Source organism: Lepidochelys kempii, chromosome 2 (assembly GCF_965140285.1).
Source record: "Lepidochelys kempii isolate rLepKem1 chromosome 2, rLepKem1.hap1, whole genome shotgun sequence".
NCBI classification, from domain to species: domain Eukaryota; kingdom Metazoa; phylum Chordata; order Testudines; family Cheloniidae; genus Lepidochelys; species Lepidochelys kempii.
The window spans coordinates 57,307,363-57,330,114 of record NC_136381.1 but is presented as its reverse complement, the minus strand read 5'-3'; the positions used below and the strand labels follow the sequence as shown (position 1 = coordinate 57,330,114).

At 40.1% G+C, this 22,752-nt stretch overlaps 1 protein-coding gene across 19 annotated transcripts in view; it reads right to left on the bottom strand.

Moving 5' to 3' along the window:
• STAU2 (staufen double-stranded RNA binding protein 2) overlaps positions 1-22,752 on the bottom strand; it is a 225,159-nt gene that overhangs the window by 5,078 nt on the left and 197,329 nt on the right. For 10 of the 19 annotated variants that reach the window (XR_013635293.1, XM_073330822.2, XM_073330823.2 and 7 more), the window contains one exon: positions 5,216-5,301. The exons of the other annotated variants lie outside the window; for them this stretch is intronic. Coding sequence is in view for 9 of the 10 variants with exons in the window: in XM_073330822.2 (XP_073186923.1) it covers positions 5,216-5,301 (86 nt within the window). In the remaining variant the exon portion in view is untranslated. The remainder of the gene's footprint in view (positions 1-5,215; positions 5,302-22,752) is intronic. 19 annotated transcript variants of the gene reach the window in all.

The following is a 22,752-nucleotide window of genomic DNA, read 5'->3' as shown; positions in this document are numbered from 1 at the left end:
GTCCCTGAGGTTATCGCAGATTAGAAGGCGAAAAAAACGCACTTGCAATGACATGTTTTCTGAGCTCATGGAGTCCTCCCGCACTGATAGGCCACAGCTTAATGCATGTAGGCATTCAGTGGCAGAGGCCAGGAAAGGGAGGCAGGACGCGATGCTGAGGCTAATGGGGGAACAAACGGACATGATGAAGTGTCTGTTGGGGGAGCAAACAGACATGATGAAGCATCTGTTGGAGCTGCAGGAAAGCCAACAAGAGCATAGACCTCTGCTGCATCCACTGTATAACCGCCTCCCCTCCTCCCCATGTTCCATAGCCTCCTCACCCAGATGCCCAAGAACGTGGGCGGGGGGAAGCTCCGGGCACCCAGCCACTCCACTCTAGGGGATGGCCCAAGCAACAGAAGGCTGTCATTCAAACAGTTTTATTTTTAGTGTGGCTACAGTAAGCAATGTGGCCTTGTCCTTCCCTCCTCCCCCACCCCACCCAGGCTACCTTGTCCATTATCTCATTTTTTTTAATTAATAAAGAAAGAATGCATGTTTTCAAAACAATAGTTACTTTATTTTGAAGGGGGGAGGGTGGTTGGCTTACAGGGAATTAAAATCAACAAAGGGGGCGGGTTTGCATCAAGGAGAAACACACACAACTGTCACATCGAAGCCTGGCCAGTCATGAAACTGGTTTACAAAGCTTCTCTGACCAACAGCGCCAGCGTGCTTTTAAACGTCCAAAGGCACATTCTACTGCCATTCAGCACTTGCTCAGCTTATAGTTAAATTGCTCCTTACTAATGTCCAGGCTTCACGAGCCACGGGAGCAAGGGGTAGGCTGGGGTAGGTGCGACTGCATGGTGCTACTGGCTGGGAGAGCAGCCTGAGGCAGAAGCCTCTAGCTTGCAGGAGAGCAGACTTGCAGTGGAAGTGGTGGAGCCGTAAACCATGCCCTGGAGGTTGCTAGGATCCAGGCAGCAAAGATGTTCCCAGAACCCCAGGCCAAGCTATATGTCCGATGAGGACAGCTACCAATCCTACTGCACCATCTGCTGCAGAGTAGCAAGAGAGCAGAGTTGCAGCGGAAGCGGTGGAGCCGTGCACCATGGACAAGGACGGCTAGCAGTCCTACTGCACCGTCTGCTGCGAAGGCATCCAGGAGCTGCTGTTGTGTAGCAATGCCAGCTGCTGCAGGTGCTCCTGTGTCGAATGCTTGGAGGTCCTGGTAGGGCAAGGTACCTCGGCCAAGGCAAAAGAGCAAGAGCCCTGGAGCCATTACATGTGTCAACCACAGAAGTCCTACGGGGTGTTACAGCACCAACCAGACTGGAATGTACGGCTGCAAGACTTCTTCACCAGCAACGAAGGACAGGAATATGATGCACTTAAAATCTAAAAAGGCCTGCACATTTCCCAGAGTCACTACCCTTGATAACAGAACGTCAATGATTGCATTGGCTACTTGGATCACAGCAGCCCCTACAGTAGACTTGCCCACAACAGCAGCGGTGATGGTGAGCTGAGCGGGCTCCATGCTTGCCGTGGTATGGCGTCTGCATGGGTAACCCAGGAAAAAAGGCACAAAACGATTGTCTGTCGTTGCTTTCACGGAGGGAGAGGCGACTGATGACATGTACCCCAAACCACCCACGAAAATGTTTTTGCCTCATCAGGCATTGGGAACTTAACCCAGAATTCCAATGGGCGGTGGAGACTGCGGGAACTGTGGGATAGCTACCCACAGTGCGCCGCTTCGTAAGTCGATGCTAGCCACGGTAGTGAGGACACACTCCGCCGACTTAATGCACTTAGCGTGGACATATGCAATGACTGTATAAAATCGAATTCTAAAAATTGACTTCTATAAAATCGACCTAATTTCATAGCGTAGACATACCCTGAGTCAGATGCCACCAGCAGAAGGTTGATTTGCCTTTTTGGTGGTTTGGGTTCTGTAGTTTCTGCATCGGAATGTTGCTCTTTTAAGACTTCTGAAAGCATGCTCCACACCTCGTCCCTCTCAGATTTTGGAAGGCACTTCAGATTCTTAAACCTTGTGTCGAGTGCTGTTGGTATCTTAAAAAAATCTCACCTTGGTACCTTCTTTGCATTTTGTCAAATCTGCAGTGAAAGTGTTCTTAAAATGAACATGTGCTGGGTCATCATCCAAGACTGCTATAACATGAAATATATGGTAGAATGAGGGTAAAACAGAGCAGGGAATATACAATTCTCTCCCAAGTTCAGTCACAAATGTAATTAGCGCATTATTTTTTTAACAAGCGTTATCAGCATGGAACATGTTCTCTGGAATGGTGGCCAAAGCATGAAGGGACATACGAATGTTTAGCATATCTGGCATGTAAATACTTTGAAATGCCAGCTACAAAAGTGCCATGCAAATGCCTGTTCTCACTTTCAGGTGACATTGTAAAGAAGAAGAGGGCAGCATTATCTCCTTTAAGTGTAAACAAATTTGTCTTAGCAATTGGCTGAACAAGAAGTAGGACTGAGTGGACTTGTAGGCTCTGAAGTTTTACGTTATTTTGTTTTTGACTGCAGTTATGTAACAAAAAAATCTACATTTGTAAGTTGCACTTTCATGACATAGAGATTGCACTACAGTACTTGTATGAGATAAACAAAAGAAATAGTGTTTTTCAGTTTATCATTTTTACAGTGCAAATATTTGTAATAAAAAATAATATACACTTTGATTTCAGTTACAACAGTGTACAATGTAAAAAATGTATGAATATGTAGAAAATGTATGAAAATGTAGAAAAACATCCAAAATATTTAATAAGTTTCAATTGGTATTCTATTGTTTAACAGTGCGATTAAAACTGATTAATCATGATTAATTTTTTTAATCACAATTAATTTTTTGGTTAATCGCTTGAGTTAACTGCAATTAATCCACAGCTCTAAAAATTAACACACATTTCGGTGTCAAAAGCTCCCCTATGTTAGTGGGGACATTCAACAAGAAGAACTAGGCTGAATTTATTCTTTGCTTCGTAATTCACCTTTATCCTGAAACTTTCCATTCCTCAAGGACAAACCCCAGAATAAACATTTAGAAATTGGAGAGTTCAGTGAAGTTTCTTTATTCCTACTTGTCAACATAAACAGGTTCTCTGTATGCTTTTATCTGAATTTTCAGTTCCTGTTGGACCAGAGACACAGCCATCACCCCAAGAATCACACACAGGCTACTGTTGTAACAAAATGCTAGATCTGCTTTCACAATTAAAGTGATAGTTATTCCTGGATTCTCTCTGTGGTGCCTTCCCTTGAAATGTATGTTAACATAATTTAAATATTGCTAGACAACCTGTATCCGGGCCAGCTGAATAGCACCACAAGGATTGTGATGCTGCATTATATTAGTGGTCTATCCATTCCAATTTCCTGTTTCTGACAATGAACAGTACCTAAAGCTTTCAGAAGACAGCACAAGAAACTTCATAATGGGCAAGCATGGAGTAACTTGACCTAATTCCTAATTCCGGGCAGTTGGTAGTTGGCTTATATCAAGAAGCATGAGGGTTTGCACATTTTTATCTTATAAATGCAATTATGGATTTATTATTATCCATATAAATATCTGAACCTTTAAAAATATCCTGCTAAACTTGAGTTTTATCAGCATTACCAACATGCCCCCCTTGCCCTGCCACCCAGTCCTTCTTGACTTCCAATGTATTAACACAGATAACTTCTTGTCTGCTCTCGGCCCCCTCCTCCATTGACGTGGTTGTTGATTCCCTCCATTCTACAGCCTTCACCACCCACAACTCCTTTGTTACTCTTTCCCATTACATAGTCTGCCTTACCAAAGCTCAGCACTGTATCTACCCAAGTATCTGCTTCCTCTGTTCTACCTCTAGCAACTCTAAGGAAAGCCATATGATCACGCAATCTTCCTCCACAACAAATTTGTTCTCTTACTGCTGCAGTTCTGCTATTTTCCTAAGCAAGCAGCTTTATTTTTCCACCTGGACTGACGTGTCCTATTGCCTCCCCTCCCTTCTCCTCTGACAAGAAGATTTCTCATTTAATCTCCTCTAACTCCTCCATATGCTCCAGTGGATACCCCTCCCCATCCCATTCTGCTTTGTCTCTCTTGTCCCCACCCTCCCTTATCCTTCTCCACAGGCTCCTTCCCCTCACAATACAAGCATGCTTTAATCTCCTCCACCATAAAATCAAAATTCTACCCTTGACTCCCACCTGCCTCTCCAAATACTATCCCTTTACTGCCAAGCTTATTGAACACACCATGTACAACTTCTGCCTTGAGTTCCTCTCCTCCAACTTCATTCTTTACCTTCTTTAAACCACCTTCCCAACCTTGAAACTGCTCTCTTTAAAGTCTCACGTGACCTCTATTCCATCTTTGTTCTCCTTGAGCTCTCAGAGGCCTTTGACACCACTGACCCACTTGCTACTTCTTAAATTTCAGTTTTCCATTGGCTTTTGAGACTGTTCTCTCATGTTGCTCTTTCTGTGGACTGTTGAGTGGGTCCTCTTCTCTTTCTAGTGGGTATTCCTCAAGGCCCAGTCTTTGGCTCCCCATTCTTCTCTTGATACCTTTTCTTTCAGAGATCTTAACCACAAGTATGGCTTCAAATACCATCTTTACGCTGACTACTCACAAATATACCTCTCCATTAAAGGTTTGCCTCTTTCCATTCAATCTCAGATCTTCATCTATCTTTCTGACATCTCCATATGGATGATGTTTTGGCAATATGGCCAAAACTGAGCTTTTGAACTCCAACCTAAAAGCCTTCCTATTTTTCCTTCACTTTGAATAATTCCACCATTCAGTCACTCAAATCAGTTATTTCCCTCTTATAAATCTCTGCACATCCAAACCATGTCCAAGTCTCACTGCTTCTATCTACATAATATTTCTAAGGTTTGTCCTATTCTATCTATCCAGACTACCAGGCGCTCATCATCTCACACCTCAATTTATGTAATTTCCTCTCTAGCACTGAAGCCAGCCACACTGCCTCCCTCAGGTCAATTCAAAATGCTGATGCTAGGATAGTCTTCCTGACACTGGCATTCTGAGCACATCCACCCCCTTTGCTGTTTCCTTCCAGTGGCTCCCTGTCTTCCACTGCATGAAACACAATCTCCTTGTCTTTGTCTTCAAGGCCCATCATTCTTCAGCCCCACCCTATAAGATCTATGAGTTCTCAACCTTTACCTTTTCTCTACCAATAATGCCAGCTGTGATTTTCTGATTAGCTGCTTGTCCTTCAGTCACCTCTATGCTTTCTCCTATGCCACCTCCTATGCATGGGGAAAAACCTCACTGTTATAATTTGTAAAGCCATCACCTTATTCTCATTAAGACATCTGTTATGTGCCTACAAAATCAATACTGTCTGGCATTGGTTAGGGCAGTGGCAAGCTGAGACTTCTGCTTTTCTGTTACCTCATCCCCATTTGTCTGTTTTATCCATCTGTTGCTTCCTCTCTGATTCCAAGATTGTAAATTCTCTGGGGCAGGAACTGTTGTCTTGTTTTAACTTGTCTGTATAGTGCAGGGTGGATTGATTTAAATCAGCAGACAGGAAACTTTGATTTAAATAATCAATTTTTAACTTGTGTTCAATTGGTCCTTATTAGGTATTTTCCTAAAGAAAGGTTGGTTCTCACTGGTTGGTAACCATTTAAAAATGTTGATTTGCAACTAAATATAGTCTTTATACTAAATTTGTTACTATTCTTTGCTAACCATACATATTTAAGCAATTGTATATCTTAGCACGCATTGATTCACGTTGTTTATTTTTACATTTTTGTTTTGTTAGGAAATGATGCATTTCTTATTTACTGCATGATTACTTTTTTTTAGTTATAATTTGCATCAAGCTCTATTTGGATGGACATTGCAATTCAACTAAAAATGCACAAAAAGCACTTTAAAATTGTTTCCTACATAAAACAACCTTAAATGTTCTGGATACTTTTTTATATAAGTTTATCAAAACACGTTTTGCATTGAAAACCAGCTGGTTTATTAAACAACGGAAGGATTATCTGTAGTTACTCAATTGAATTGATTGTTTCTGATCACCATGTCTTTAAAGACTTTTGAACCAGCAGATTTCATTCTCACCTCTAGTTTGTATTTGTAGATTGGAAGAGGAAAACAAGCTTTTCGGCTATTTCAACTCTCAATCAGTTTCTTAACTTTCAGTGAACTAGCCATTAAACTGTACTAGCTGAATAAACTTAAATGAAGAAAATGTTCTTTCTGTACCTGCAAAAAGCTGCCAAATGCTGATTTAGCACTTCAACAAACTGGTTCCAGGTGCTTATTCAGTGATTTCCACCAGTTCAGTGGTTTGACTTTCTTTAAAGCTTTGGCAGCAAATATGTACTGCTTAATATATTCTAAATTAAATGTAGCCTGTATTAAATATAATTAATGATTTTAGTATTATAGTGAGTTTAGTCTTTTAACATAGGTTATCAGAATTTTAAATAGGTTTATTTCTAAGAAGTGAAATGTATTAATTTAAAAAGAAAAGCTGATTTAAATAAAAATTAATATTTTAATTTACAATTTTTTCTTCTTTTTATCATAGAGCTGTATGTCCTAGCAAAATGGAGCCCTGATCCTTCATTGGGGCTTATAGGTGATATTATATAAATTAATAAGCATCCAGCCTCTATCTTGTAGAAGTGAGTTCACAGGTTAATTATGTGCTGTTACCTTCAGAAAAACTCATGGAGGATGGCTGAGGTCCCAAGGGACTGGAGAAGGGACTTACTGATCTTTAAAAAAGGGAATGAAGAGGACCTGGAGAATTATAGACCAGTCATCCTAACTTTGGTACCTGGAAAGATACTGGAACAAACAATCAGTTTGTAAGTATCTGGAGGATAATCAGGTTATAAGGAACAGCCAGCATGGATTTGTCAAGAACAAATCATGGCAACTGACCTAATTTTCTTCTTTGACCAGGTTAATGGCCTAGTGGATAGGAAGATGTGATATATCCTGATTTCAGTAAGACTTTTGATGCAATCTCACTTGACATTCTCAAAAGCAAATGAGAGAAATGTAGTCTAGATGAAATTGCTATAAGGTGAATGCACAACTGGCAGAAAGACATACTCAGAGTAGTTATCTATGGTTTGTTCCAACCAAGAGGGTGTAGTTAGTGAGGTCCCATAGCGGTCAGTCCTGAGTCTAGTACTATTCAATATTTTCATTAATCATTTGGTGAATGGAGTGGAGAATCTGCTTATAAAACTTGCGGATGACACCAAGCTGGGAGGATTGCAAGCACTTTAAGGACAGGTTTAGAATTTAAAATGACCTTGACACACAGGAGAATTGGTCTGAAATCAGCAAGATGAAATTCAGTCAAGACAAGTATTCACTTAGGAAAGAATAATTCTGGGGTGTATTAACAAGAGTGTTGTATATAAGACATGGGTGGTAACTATTCCATACTACTTGGTACTGGTGAAGCCTCAGCTGGAGTACTGTGTCCAATTCTTGGTGCCACACTTCAAGAAAGATGTAGACAAATTGGAGTGAGTCCAGAGGAGAGCAACAAAAATGATCAAATATTTAGAAAACCTGACCTATGAGGAAAGGTTAAAAAAACTGGGCATGTTTAGTCTTGAGAAAAGAAGATGGAGGGGGGACCTGATAACAGTCTTCAAATATGTTATGGGCTGGTATAAAGAAGACTATGATCAATTGTTCTCCATGTCCATTGAAGGTAGGGCAAGTAGTAATGGACTTAATCTGCAGTAAGGGAGATTTAAGTTAGATATTAGGAAAAACTTTCTAACTATAAAGGTTGTTAAGTTCTGGAATGGGCTTCCAAGGAAGGTTGTAGAATCCTCATCACTGGAGGTTTTTAAAACAGATTGGACAAACAGCTGTCAGGGATGGTCTAGGTATACTTGGTCCTGCCTCAGTGCAGGGGGTCAGACTTGATGATCTCTCAAGGTCCCTTTCAGCCTTGCATTTTATGATTCTATGAACTAAAAGTCACTGAAAACACTTGTCAAGAGCCAAAATGGGCCTGTACAGACTTCTTTTTAAATTAATTGTTAAAATTATCGAGATCAGAATAAATTTTCTTTGTTACATATCTACTATTGTTTTACTTGTCTAACTGCCTACTGTGGAGATATGCTAAGGAGGATGAAAAGTTGTAGAGTAGCTTCAACAAGTATTTCTTTAATCTTTGCTGAAACCCTATTTTGGAACGTCTTAGAGGAATATTATCCTGGATCTCACAATAGAGTTTGTAAGAACATCTCTTTTCTTTTTCCTTTGGCAATGGAAGAATATCACTGCAAAAATAAACTGTACTGAATGAAGGCACTGGTCTTTACTACCCTGATGTCAAGGGTGGAAACATGGGACATTTTTACCTGATTTATATAGGGAAAATCCTCAGTAGGATACCATTCAATGTTAAATACTATTTACAAAACCTTACAAGACTTTAAAAAGAAATCTTGATGCTTGTTTTGTGAAAGCAATCCAATTAGTCTCACTTGTCTTGTAACATTGAGAACAGAGGTGCGTGCACACATACTTCTCACAGAGATCTAAACATGGTGGACACAAAAAGTAAACTAACAAAATTTTAAACTACCTCTCCTTATCATAAGTGACACTATCTATCACTGTTTCATAATACAGTATTTGTGATATTGTATGGAAATGAAGCAAACTCAGGTCTAAAGTAAAGATCTACCCTAAACTACTGAAGTCAGTTCACACATATACTTGAATTAGCTTGTGGAACTTAACACATAGTAATAGCCCGCAAGACACTTTGTGAGGGTGAAGTTAAGCTTTCAGGTGCTCAAATATGTCTTGTGCTTCTCCTGCCCATCTCTTCTGGGAAACGTGTGGAAAGTGTCATCTTAACTCTGCATTTTCCAATTTTCTAGAGTGTGTATACTATCATGCAAAGTTAGCAGTCTTATGATGTAGGTAAGGAGATCTTAACTCTATAGTTAATGGTTTTACACTGTTTGGATTTAGGAAATTAAAGTCTTTCTTTTTGGAAGGACACAAGAAGCACAGGGCACCACTGAACACCTGTAACCTTAACTCCACAGTAACAAAAGAATGTTTTGGGGGTGTGTGGGGAGATCATTTTTTAAGAGAAAGGGAAAGTGGAAGATTACTGTAGGAAACACAATTGAGGGGCATTGCATGGAGAATGGGATTGTGTAGAGATTTCCTGGGTGTACATCTAGCCCCTTAGTTATGAATTGTCTCTCTGCTTCCTGCTGGCTTCCCCATGCTTCTGTTAGGAGCCAGGATGGGGGCAACTGATAACTGAGGGGCTGTGAGCAGGAATGGACCTGGTAGCTGCACTCCTCACAGCTCTTCATCATCTACCAGCTCCCCAACTCTGTGCCCATGATAAACTTGGAAAAGCTGAAGGTAGGAAGGAAGCTAGCAGCTGAGCGGCTATGCAGAGTAGAAGCAGAAGGGGGTTTTAAGTTTTGTGCAATGAAGAAGAGCTACAAGCAAAGACAATGGGCTAATTTTCATCCATAATTAAATTCTATGGCCTCACTGGATTTACATCCTAGATGAATTGATAAAAATAACTTCTGAACTTCAGTTAAATGTAAAAGAAAAACTGGAACATTTGACAACGAATCTGGTGAACACTGTTTTTAAAGGCTTGATACTTCCTTCCATTGAGAGTTTTCTTACAAGAGAGCATCTGCACATATTATATATATATATATATATATAGCGCGAGAGAGAAATATTTCTCCCCCAGAAGATTTTACAACTGTTTTGTGAATAAAGACCCATAGGTTATACAACAGATGTTTTTGGCGCTGCTGTAACTATACAGAAAACAAGTGATACATGAAATGTGTAAAAGATATGATGCCAACAGGATGCACTACATTACTCTTTGTTTGTCTTGGCTGCCATGTCTATTATAAAAATGTGTGTATATCAGGATGGAGATGGCGGTTTCCAGTTATTTTGGCTATTTGTAGCTTTACTTAAGTCAATTTGCAATTAGTAAATGGTACTGAAATTTGTGACTATTCTTCCTGCTGCCCTCTATAGGGATTAAATGTTTTGTAATGACAATCTAATAACATTAAGTCATTCTTTCACAGAGACCAGCAGGCAGAGCCTGCACTAGAGGATGTGTTTTTCAGCTCACGTCCACATGATAAAGATTTCATGGGGTCTTTTCAGCACAGCGTACAGCTGTTTTTCTCTGTTTAGATCTGTTGCATTTCAGAATCTTCTTATTAAACTCAAATAGCCAAATTTTGTTGTCTTCAGTGTATTTCCAGTTGACTTTACTGCTTGTATCTCAGAGTAGATTATGGCCCTAATTATTCCTATTAAGTACTCAGTGACCACAAACTTCATCACAGCAATGCCACAGTCCTGGTAAATATACCGTTCAACAGTGTCAGCTCACAGTGAGGTGCCTTCTAATTCCAGTTGTCATGGATGATACCTATCCCAAAATGCCATAACCGGTGACAGCACAAAAAATACTGCAACTGGCATTCACAAGTAGACCATGTACACCTTGCAAACACAAGTGGGGCAGGGGCAGGGGCAGGCCCTCCCTCCATATTCCAGCCACAAATTCTCTTTCTCTGCACCCCAACTGGTCCCTCCCCTGTATCCATAGCTGCCAGATCCCGCCTGTCCCAGCCCCCCGGGTAAGCAGAGCCGCCATGCCCCTCTAGGGCTCTGTCCCACCTAGGGACCTCAGAGCCCAACCGGGAAGGGTGACAGGGCCAGGCCCTAGTTGCCCACCCTGGGGAAGCGAGAGGGTCACGGGGAGCTGCAGGCTGGCACTGAGTCCTGGGTTCTTTGCCAGCAGCCTTGCCACCATGACAAGGAGCATGACACTGTCCCCACCTCGAGTGTGAGGGTGCAGGTACCCCTCCAGCATCCCCCAAATTCTCCCTCCCAGTACTCATCCAGCACCCCCCCCCCAAATACCCTCTCCCAGTACACACACATCCCTCCAGGCCCTCCAGTTTTGGGGTTTTTATTTTGAAGTTGATTGTCATCTCTGAGCTTTGTTGCTAATGTGGACAAATTCCTGCTAGGGCTTGTAGCTTTTTTTTAATTAATAAAATCTGTACTAGGTATCTGATGAAAGCTTTCATTTGTTATTGACGTATAGACCAATGTGTTAATAAATAAACTTTGTTTCAATAAATAGATTAGGCTACGTTGGAGCTAGTTTTTAAGTGACTTGAGGCTATTAATGCAGTAAAAATCTGGCAACCACTCCTCTCATAGAGTTCAGGCCTAACTCTGCCTGGGATTCTTTTTCCTTTCCTCTCTTCAAGACAGGTGCCTAGGATGTTTCTTACAAGAAGCTGGGAGGGCAGGGGAGTAGAAGGAGGAGGACCTCCCTCGTATCTTTTAACCTATCGTTAGGGTACTTAGCTGGGGATGTGGGAAATCTTTGGTTCAAGTCCTCCCTCTGCATGATGAAGAGAAGGGATTTAAACAGGGATCTGCCACCTCTGAGGTGAGTACCCTAAACCGTGGGCTATAGGATATTCTGATGTGGAACTCCCTCAGTCCCATCTGTTAAAGCTGTTCCACTTTGGGTACATAAAGAGTCAGCAGATCAGAGAGAGTGCATGCAAGCATGAGACCGAAACTGTAGTCTGGGAGGTTAGAGCAGTCACCCAGGATGTGGGTGATCCATTCGCCATTTATTTATCTGCAGTGGAACAGCTTGAGCAGGAGAGACTGAGGGAGCCCCACACTGGAATATCCTATAGTCCAGTGCCTAGGGCACACATCTGAGAGGTGGCAGATCCCTGCTACACTTCCTTCTCCTCCTCAGTTCGGGGGACAGGGACTTGAAACAGCAGTCTCCCACATACCAGGTGAGTACTTTAACCACTGGGCTAAAAGTTAAGAGGGAGGTGGTCCTGCTCTCCCCAGCCATTTTGTGTGGAGTTACGCATGCTCTGAGCACCCCTACCCAATCAGGCCCTGCAGGCATGTTAGAGGGAAGACACCAGTCTTGCCCCAGTTGGTAAATTGCACTGGTGCTTAGGCAGGTGGATGCCTGGAGTGAGGCAGCAGGGCACATGCTCAGAGCCAGAACTTAGGTACTGTGTGTGTTCAGGTGCCCACAGAGTTTGATGGAATCTGAGTGGGTATTCTGTGAAGACCCATGGGGCACAAATCTGGGATTTTGGTGCCTAAAATGGCAGGTGCCTAAATTCCTTTGTGAATCTAACCCTAAATCCCTGATTGCATCTGCACTCAGAAACCCCTAAATTGCAGCACCTATTATTGCAGGAGCAAAACTGGACCTGCAGTTGTTTGTAAACAAAAATGGAGATCAGTGAATGACAATCCAACCCAAAATTTCTCCTGGTTTAGAAAACAACAAAAAGTATGGAGGTCTTTTCTCCAGTGTTGGCTAACTACTGGCATAGTTATCAATGCAATCAATCAATGCAATCCTACTGAAGTCAAAGGTGTCTCCACCAGCAATGAGTGTGGCTTCATACCTTTTTAATATATGGATTGAATTTCAAATTTAAAGGCTGTTAGGTAATCAGTGCCAGGCCTGTTGTGAGTTTGAGGGCTTAGTGTTCCAAGAATACCAAACTGTTTTAGCAATAATTTTACACACACACACACTCTCCCTCTTGTTGAAGGTCTAAGGCTTTCTTACTCTTTTTGGGAGCAAATTTTCAGCCAGGCTTCTACCTGGCCTTGACTTTTTTACACCCAAAATTGCAGATGAACAGGAAGACAGCTGCATGTATTTGCTTATGCAAAATTGTGCATGGACAGATGGCTGAGAATTTACTCCTTAAAGTGGCTATTGAATCTGCCTTGATTTATCAAGATGGCAATATAAACTAAACAGAAATCAAGTGAGGGGTATTGAGAATAAATCCCTTTCCCCCACAGTTGCTATTGTAACTGAATTTCCTGTATCACAAGCAATACGTTCTGCTAGGAGTCTTTGCCCCCTTCCCCACAATACCCCATGCTCTCCAGTTGATTAACCAATGTTAACATCTGTTTAAACATTAAATTTCAGAAAGGCTTTTCACACTACACAATGTAAGCCTTAATTAAATGACTTCTAGCCCTTTTTGCAAATAGCGTGTACCCAATGTATTTCATGCATAGCATAATCTGATTAACTCATGTAATTTACATGGAAATAGTATTTTCCAAAACAAATTAATCTCTGCACAAAGGAACATTCACCTGGTATGCACTAGGGTTAAGGGTAATGGTTGCACCTGCCAAAGAGGGGAGGGGGAAAGAAGCGGGAATCCTCTGTTCAAACAAAGGATGATGATTCATGAATATAGAACTTAGAACCCTTCTGAAAAAGTTGGCTGTGGTAGTTAAAGCTGTCCTAACCGACTTTAACAGACGCAACCAGTATTTGCATGCCAGGCAATCCATGTAGACACTGACCTTGCCAGGTTTATGGGGATAATCACTAAGTAAGGATTAACTGTCCTTGAACACCTTTTCTAATGTATTAGGCACAATCAGGTTTCTAGCAACATCAGGCATGCATGCCTTCTTTCACCCACTGTCTTTTTATTGTACAAACATATTCATATTCGGAATATCCCTATGTCCAGCTCTTAGTATCCCAGGAACCGGATGGAATACAAGATTGTGATCCACAGGGTTGTTGGGGGGTGGGTTGGGGCCCTTAACAGTTCACGGCAATAATGCAGTGGGTTGTGTTCATTGATTTTTCACATCAGTAATTCAGACTTTTGGCACTTTGATTTTTGCCTTATCTTAGCACGTGAACAGCCAGGGTATGGCCCTTGATCTCATTCCTGTGACTGTGCAGTAGCTCCAGCAGCAGAATATGCTGACGCGTTATCTTTTAAGGCTTGAGATGCAGATGCAGTTGTGTGATCAGTCTGTGATAAGGCAGTTCTATCGCAGTATCGCTTGAACCAAAACCGTTTCTGTACATGTTGGGCTTAAACAAATGACATTGAATCATGGTTTATTGGTAACATATTGGGTATGCACATTTTCAAATGTATGCTTTTGGGTGAAGAATGTTTGAGAATTTAACATGTACAGCTACATTCACTGCTAACATAAGTGAGCACAATGCTATTGTGGGGCTTGATCCTGCATGGGGCAAATGCCCAGTGCTGAGTGTAGAAGAAGCTCAAGCTCACCATAATAATTAATAAAGACAAAAGAGAGCCAAGATAGAGCCTAGAAGAACTCAGTCTGGCACTGACTCTAGTGCTGAGGCATTATCACCAAGTTTAGGCCTCGTTCTTGTTTATAGGTGGGAGTAGGAGAGAATACACTGCTAAGAACCTCATTTTCACAGCCAGGAGTGTGCTTATGTCCATGTTTCCTCAGGACTCCCTCCCGCTTTTTTGACTATGTTTTTGAGATTAAGTTAGCAGGTATGCAAGGAACATGGGCAAAATATTTTAAAATGCCTAAGTGCTGACTGTCAAAGGGATTTAAGGCATGTCTACACTTCGAGCTGAGGAGACATATCTGATATTCAGCTTGAGGAAACACACCCAAAATAAAGTGCTAAAAAGGTAATGTGTAGCTGCGGTGGTGTGAGCAGCAGAAGGGGCTAGCTGCTGCCAGTATGAGCTAGTTTGAGACAGTCTGACTGCAGCTACGCTCTATTTTTAGCATGCCAGCTCAATTAGAGCTAGTGAGGCTATGTCTCCTCGAGCTGGGAATCACACCCTAAGCTCAAAGAGTAGACATATCTTTCAACTCCAAAGTTATTTAAGTGCTTTTGAAAAGGTTATCCCATGAGCTCTTGTAATACTTGCTGTGAAGGACTACTCTTACTTGTATCCACATGTAGCATCTACTCACATTTGTGCTGGAGACTGTTGGTACCTGTCAGTAAATTTGATAACTATGGCAACAAGACCAACAAGCTTATACTCCCTGCCGTGCACCAAGCAAAGACTTCCAACATCAAGAATGCCATACACAATGGGGTTGTAGCGGCTTGCCCCAATGGTCAATTTGGCTGTAGGGGTTTAGCTTCCATAGTCAAAAGTTAAAAAGGACTTAATTAGAATTCTTTTCTGAAAATATTTGTCCTTTAACTTGTACCTTCTAGGTTTAGCTTCCTGGTAATTCTGATAGTCTTATTAAAATAATTTTTATTTCTGAATCCAAGATTTAAACCATATTTTTCATTCAGTTACCACCATTTAAAGAGGGAGAGCAGAGGGATTAAAGGCACATCACAGCTTGGACATTCTGTGAACATATAGTAAAAATATTATTTCTGAACTCAAATTTACATTGTATGTTACAGTAGAATTTTATTGAACCATGACCCAATGGAAACCTTCTGCAAACAATAAGTAGATCATAACCCATTTGGAGAGCCATTCTGTATTCTAACTTGCTTTTTTTAGACTTATTGCTCTGATCATGCTGATATAAACAATGACTATTCAACCCAAAGAAACATTCACATCTTTGAAGACACATAGTGCAAATTTGTAAATCAACTCCATCTCTAACATTGCATCTAAAATCAAGTATAGCTGCAATTAATTAGAGGCACAAAATAAAAGTATTTAGATATCTAACTACTGGATTTGCTAATGCAATCAGATGTATAAATGCTATAATTTGGGCCAGAACTTGAGTGTGGATGCAAAGTTGCAGGTCTAAAAATTATAGGTACTTTAAGAAACCAGGCCCTCCAAACTAGACTGGACAAAGCTGGAAAATATACTCCAGCAGAATCCTGCACTGGCGCACAGGATGGGCAACATGACCCAATATATCTTTTCCAATGCTAACTTCTGTAATGATTAGAAATTATCCTTTTCAGCTGTGTACTCAGTACACTAGATCTAATTTAATTAAATTATTTATTTATGGTCATTCCTATGTCAATTACGCATCAAATTCTTCTGTGTTATATGGTTGCACCTTCACTGAAGTTAACCCTATTAATACTGAGAGCTGGTTTAACTGAGGAGAATTTGGTCTCCTGATTAAAACTGGGCAAACTCTTTCGGCCAAATCTTTTTTGGTGAAAAAAATGCAGATTCAGTTACATTTCCCTGAATTGTTTGGTCAAACAAAACCTAAAAAAAAAAAAAAAAAAACAACCCTGAAAAAACTGAAGTATGTTGTTTTGACATTTTCAATATGAAACATTTTGATTCAGAAGGACTGTTTTGAAATTTCCTTAAATTTGTACATGAGAAAATGTTAAATAATGAAATGAAGGGAACTTCTTTTAACTTTTCAATTTGCTGAAAATTTCAGAAAAAATAATTTTTGGTTTAAGCCAAACTGATTTGGGGGGGGGCGGGGAGGGGAGGGGAGGAATTGCCAGCAAACCCAAAAATCTGCTATTCACACAGCTCTACTCCTTACTTTTAAAATGTACATTCAGGTCCAAAGGTGGAAGCCTTTGAAGTCATCTGCTGAGGATCTGGTGCACATTTAAACATTTTCTCTTCATCAACAATGCTGTCTGCTATGGCTCAGACTCCCATATCAATGCTCTTACTTTTCAAACAGCTTTTACTAAATGGCTGGTAGCAGATAAACACACCCAAAGTTTAGCCAACAAGAGAGAATTTCAGCTCAATCCTGCTTTCATTGAATGAAACAGAAGCAGGACTGGGTTCTCTACACGAACAGTAATACTGTCCTAACACATATGGGGTTGTAAGAACAGCAGTTGGCAGCCCATAGCATTTAGAAAGAAAAGTGGAATAGTTTGGTTTTTTACTGTGCTCAGATCTACAGTCAAAGATTTGTCTGTTTAAAATTGTAGACTCTAATACATGTTTTAATTAAATAACTGCCTCAAAATGAGTTTTAATAAAACAAGAGATTTGCATTGACTCTGTAATTTAAACTTTTCTTCCTTAGCAATTGCCAACATAAAGAATGGCCAAAAACTTGCATTAAAGATAAACTCACAAAGTGTAACCACACCAAAATTTTAGGGCACAATGAAGGTCAAACCACCAAATGATCTCAGTACACACCCCATAATCATAATACCATGTTGGGCAAGATGGAGGCGGTCACATAAGTAGGATTCGCAAAAAGAAAAGGAGTACTAGTGGCACCTTAGAGACTAACCAATTTATTTGAGCATGCTCAAATAATGCTCAAATAAATTGGTTAGTCTCTAAGGTGCCACTAGTACTCCTTTTCTTTTTGCGAATACAGACTAACACGGCTGCTACTCTGAAATAAGTAGGATTGTAACACATTCACCAGTGGGTTACAATACTTTGCACTTACATAATGCATGCATCCTCTGATCCACTGAGATCAAGCTGCTGAAATCAACGTACAGAGTAACATTATTATCCCTGTTTTTAAAGATGGGGATACTGAGATGAAGAGAGACAAAGTAAATGACTGGCTCATGGCCGAACAACAGGCAGTTGCAGAACTGTGAGATAAGTCTAAGATAAAATAAATTTAACTTAGGGGGAAACTTAAAAGAATATAGCTTTAATTGTTTGAGGAATAAGGGAAATTTTTGAAAGGTAGAGAATATATGATGGTAGAAAATAAAAGCACTCTCTCCACTGTATTCCAATTTTTTAAGTCAAATGTGTGTCTAACTCCTGACAATACCACCCACCTAATCTTTATTTTCTCATGAATTTTAAACCTGTAAACATTTTTCAGGAACTAGAAAAATAATTCTATTTCCATTTTAAGAGGGGAAAAAATCTTTAAACAAATCTATTTGTTTTGCTGAAATGTTCTACAGAGTAGTTTAAAGTGGAAAATACAGAGGTTTTTTTTTTTTAAAGATTGGCAGGATATTATTTCAAAGGACTTTTCACTTTGTTCTCAGTACTAAAGCATCTGAAACAATCCCCTAAATATCGGATTCCTTGTTTTTAATAAAATTTTTTTACAAAGAAAGAATTTCTATTCATCTTCTCATGCCAAGTAAGTGCCCTTAGATTTTAACTGCCTTTCAGTCTGCACACAACCAGAAACTTCAGTTTGTAAACAGCAGCACATGACAGTATTAACTGCAAATGGCGGCCCACTGGTTTCCAATCTCAGATTATATTGGTGAAACAGAACAATATACTTGAAAAATATAGATAGTTTATTGCTGAAGATTCTTGCATTAGTCTCTAAAGAAATCCACATCTAAATGTGTTCTTTCCTTGATCCAAGCTCACAACTCACTTGTATTGAACAAGCCACAGAAGAATATATGCAATTCTGTCAAATATATTTCCCAGCCTGGGTGTGCTGAGAGGGGTGAGGCTGATGGCATCTATAAACAATCAGCATCTTACTTTAAATATCATTTTACCATGAGGATATAAATAGACAAAAATATTAAACACATAAATAGGTGAAAATTCTACATATATATATATTATTCCATATAATTAAAAGATTTTACAGTTCTATATTCAAGACAAAAGTGCTTGATTATGATCCCTCTCACACCATTTTTACATGGATGTAACTGTACTGACTTGAGCGGTATTTTACTCCTGATTTAACTTAGTGTAAGTGAGATCAGAAACTGTCCCCAGTATTGCAAGCAGGACTTCTCATTTAAAGCAGTTAGTAATGTAATTTTGTCCTTGCTAATTGTTGACGACTTGTCCTCATCCTGTTTTAACCTATAACCATCAGCTCCTTTAATGGAAGTGTCTATAAGGATCTTCCCTAAATATGCTTTTCCAGCACACTTAATGTCTTTTAATGTCTTTCCAATTAAATCCAGATGTGAAAAGCTTAAAGAACAGTTCTCAGGACTGAAAAAGATGACATAAATCTTGCAGCTGACAGAGATCCCACTGAGCTCAGTTGGGGAAACTCACAGAGGACTTGTTGTGGGCCAGAAAAACTGCTGGGTATAAAGACAGATGTGTACACTCCTATTTTAAAAAAATGAAATAAAGCAATGCTTCCTACAGTACAGTTCCTATGAATACTACCAGAGATATTAACAGCTCAATCCTGCAATGGGCTGAGCACACCCTGTAACATGCAGATCCCCCTCAGCCCCCACTGACGTTTCAGAGCAGAGGGTGCTGAGCATCTCAAAGGGAAGACTCCTTTGCCCTTCCAGGACTTGATCCTTCAAGATAATGGTCCTCCTTGTCCCACCACTGATATCAATGGGAGATGGAGGCACTCAGCAAAGCCAGGCTCAGAACCTCTTTCCCCCTGCATAAATCAGGATAGCAGACTGAACTGATTTTGTTACAAAGGATAAACACGATGTGCTATTATAATTACAAATTCTCACTAATGTGATGAGGAGCTGGGTACTCCTAATCATTGACCACTGCTGCTGGGCGAGTGCTGTTTGTGCAGCTGGCAACTTCTGCTTTTATTTTGTTTTCATTATCATGGCTGTATGCTTTAAAAAAAAGTTCATTTTTTATGGTGGTACATAGTCTTTTTGCTCTTCCCAGATGCTAGGAAGTGTGGGTTCAGCCCAAGCCAGGTCTATTTCAAAGGGACAGAAAAAGGCCACAGTTTGGTTTAAAGAAAACTGCTGGAAGGTAGCCCAACTACTAAAGACTTTAATTCTCTCTTGCCCTCCCATTTTTTCCCTCTACACTGGTAAAATATCCACACAGATCCATGGTTTCCAAAAAGGTGCACATCCATGACAGAGCAGGGAGAAAATAGAGGTGTGTCAAGAGATAAGAAAGGTGATTGGAGACATTAACTGTCAGATCATAATGACTGACAAGTACAGTAACTTCAGTAGCAATTTCAAACTCCAAATTTGTTTCATTTTTCTAATGTTGATGGCATATTCTTAGCATAGTTTGTTAGCATAAATGAGACTAAAGAAACACATGGAGCCTGGTTTTCATAACGAGCTTACGTATCCACAATATATGGTCATTCTACATGCTGAATTGTCACTATGAATATTGTATGGTTTTGTTGTAGCCCTGACAGCGCCAGGATATTACAGATACAAGGTGAGTGAGGTAATATCTTTTATTGGACCAGCTTCTGCTGGTGAGAGGGACAAGCATTTGAGTTACACAGAGCCCATCCTCAGGTCATATGGGATTTGGACAAGCTATTTAGGAGCCCACATTCCCACAATACACAGACACACAGAGGTATTTTGGAGTTGGAAATCCACCAGATCCCACCCTCTGTTTTACTTTTTTCTTATTGCCACCACTGTTAAAGACATCCTCTTGGGCTGATGGTTGCACATGGCTCCCACCAAAGCCAGTCAGTGCCTTTACAAGCTTCATTCGGAAGACACTGAGTGGCCTCTCTCCTTGGAATGAGCATGCTCCCAGCCGTAGACAGCTCAGGGAGTGTGGTAGTGAGATCAGATCTCCTGTACAGGGACAAGCATGTTGGCTCACATATTTTCTTTATATTTCTGAGATACAAGAATATTCACTTATCATTATAACAGCACTATGTTGGCTCCCTGCCTTCACTTGAGTATGTACAATGCCATATTCCTCATTCCAGTTTCTCTGCACCAAGATCTAAAGTTTGAAAAACGTACATCAAAGTATTATGGAGATGCTTAAGATCTAGCTATTCTACCCACAACTGACTGCTTGTCATTGAGGCTCAGTGAAAAGGGCACTGGAGACCTTGGCTTTGACATTGGCCTGCTGTATGACTTTGGACAAGTCACTTCACCTCAGTTTTCACCATCTCTAAATCAAACAGGCAAAATACTACTTACCTCCTTTGTACCACCACTTTGAGATCTACGTATGAAAACCGCTATCTACCTATTAAGTATTTTTACTATTTTCCACACTTTTAAATAGGTCACTTTTGGGGGGTACATTTTCTTTCTTTTCCTCAGTAGTTGTGCGTCACTCTTCCGAGTGAATTTCAGGTATTTTTGAAACCCCTTTAGTAGTTAATTGTTAAGCAATTTTCAAGTGTTTTAAACAAAGAAAACCTATGTTCAATGCTAATTTATAGCACTGTGTATGTCCCATTTAAAGTGACTGTGATTCAGAAGAAACTCTGGTTAGAGTTTTTCATTGAATGAAAAGGTTTAAAGCCAATAAAGTCTATCCAGGATTTCATCTGGGAAAATGAAATAGAAAGCACATTTGTTTCTGGTCATTGAATTTTTAACCTGGGTCTGTTGCTCCTGCTGTTAAACTCTAACACAGTCTCTACTAGAATGTAGTGCCCAGTAATCCCAAATCTCAGTGTTTGGGAGTGAGAGAGTTGAATTGCAAACTGACACATTTATGTTTTGTTACTGTCCTTTACTTCTTCACTGCAATGTAAAAAGACAGCTGCAAAGTTTGTTATTTTAAGAGAGGGTTTCCTCCCTGTTTTTAACATTAGACACATCAAGTCCTAAGTACTTTCTTTTTCCTGGAGGACTCTGGCAATCTTTGGAGGACCTGGAATGCAACACCAAAGCTGGAGGTTGAAACCCGAGATGCAGTTCTCTTAGACCCCATGGAGTGGTGGAGTGGAGAGGAGATGTCGAGCCTGAGGTTGGGAGAACAGTAGCACAGGTTTCAAACTCCAGGTGTAACGACACATTCCAGATCCTCCAAAGAGAGCCCGTGTCCTTCAAGAAAAAGGTAAGTCAAGAACTGATTCTTCCAATGTCAGCAGAAAGCTCCAGTTTCCCCCCTGCTTCTTGGAATATTGTATTCTTGTTGATTGATTGTATTTTTTACATTTTATTTGAAAATAAACAAATATAATTAAACAAATAGCCTGTCTTTATTCATCATAAAGGAGTAGTAAAAAGACAAGCACATTGGGTTTCCTTTGGTTTGCAATTCACCTTTAAGGGATGTTGAAATACCCTGCAAGAGCAGGGTTAAAAAGAAAATTAAATAGCAAGCTGCCTGTTCCTCACTTAAATGACTAAACTGAACTATATCAATTTCATACTTTAATGATAAAATTGCAGGAAAGCTTTAGAAACATGTAAGTGTTTTAGCCTATTGTAACATAGTTATTTTTCAGAATGGTAGCCATGTTAGTCTGTATCAGCAAAAACAACGAGGAGTCTTTGTGGCACCTTACAGACTAACAAATTTATTTGGGCATAAGCTTTCGTGGGCTAGAACCCACTTCATCAGATGTTATTTTGTACACCATTTCAATTATTTCTGAAGTATCTCAAAAAATAAGACTACGTCTCAAGGAAATCAACGCCAACTTTTTCATTTATTTAGTAAGGGAGCAGACAGATTTATTCATCTGTACTTTTTACCTATTAAAATGCCAGTTTTCTGATGGAACAATATTCTCTAATGGCCAGCTGCACCCTTAGATGCAACTCTTATTTACTTCAGTATGTTGATTTCAATGGAAATTGACTGCATGCATTTGAATTTGTTCTGCAAACATTAACATCTATTTTTGGCTGCTACTGCAATATAAATTAAAAACGGTAAGAGTAATAATAAGGAGGGCAAGATCAAGCACTTACATTAGTTTCAGTGAAGGCTCTCCTATTCTAACTTCCAAACAGAAAAAGAAAAAGCTGTATATACATTTCTGAAGTTGAATGCTCATACTGTGCTTTATGGTTTGTAAGGTGCTTATCCAGACACATCAACAAGCAGGTACCAGATTTCCTTGGGAATGTTGATCCCTTAAATGCAGGAACCTCTCCAACTGGCAGTTTAGCAGTACAGATTAGACACTGCTTGATTCTGATTAGCTGAACTCCACAACTGTAGACCTGCTTTTCTTCCATTTACAGTTAC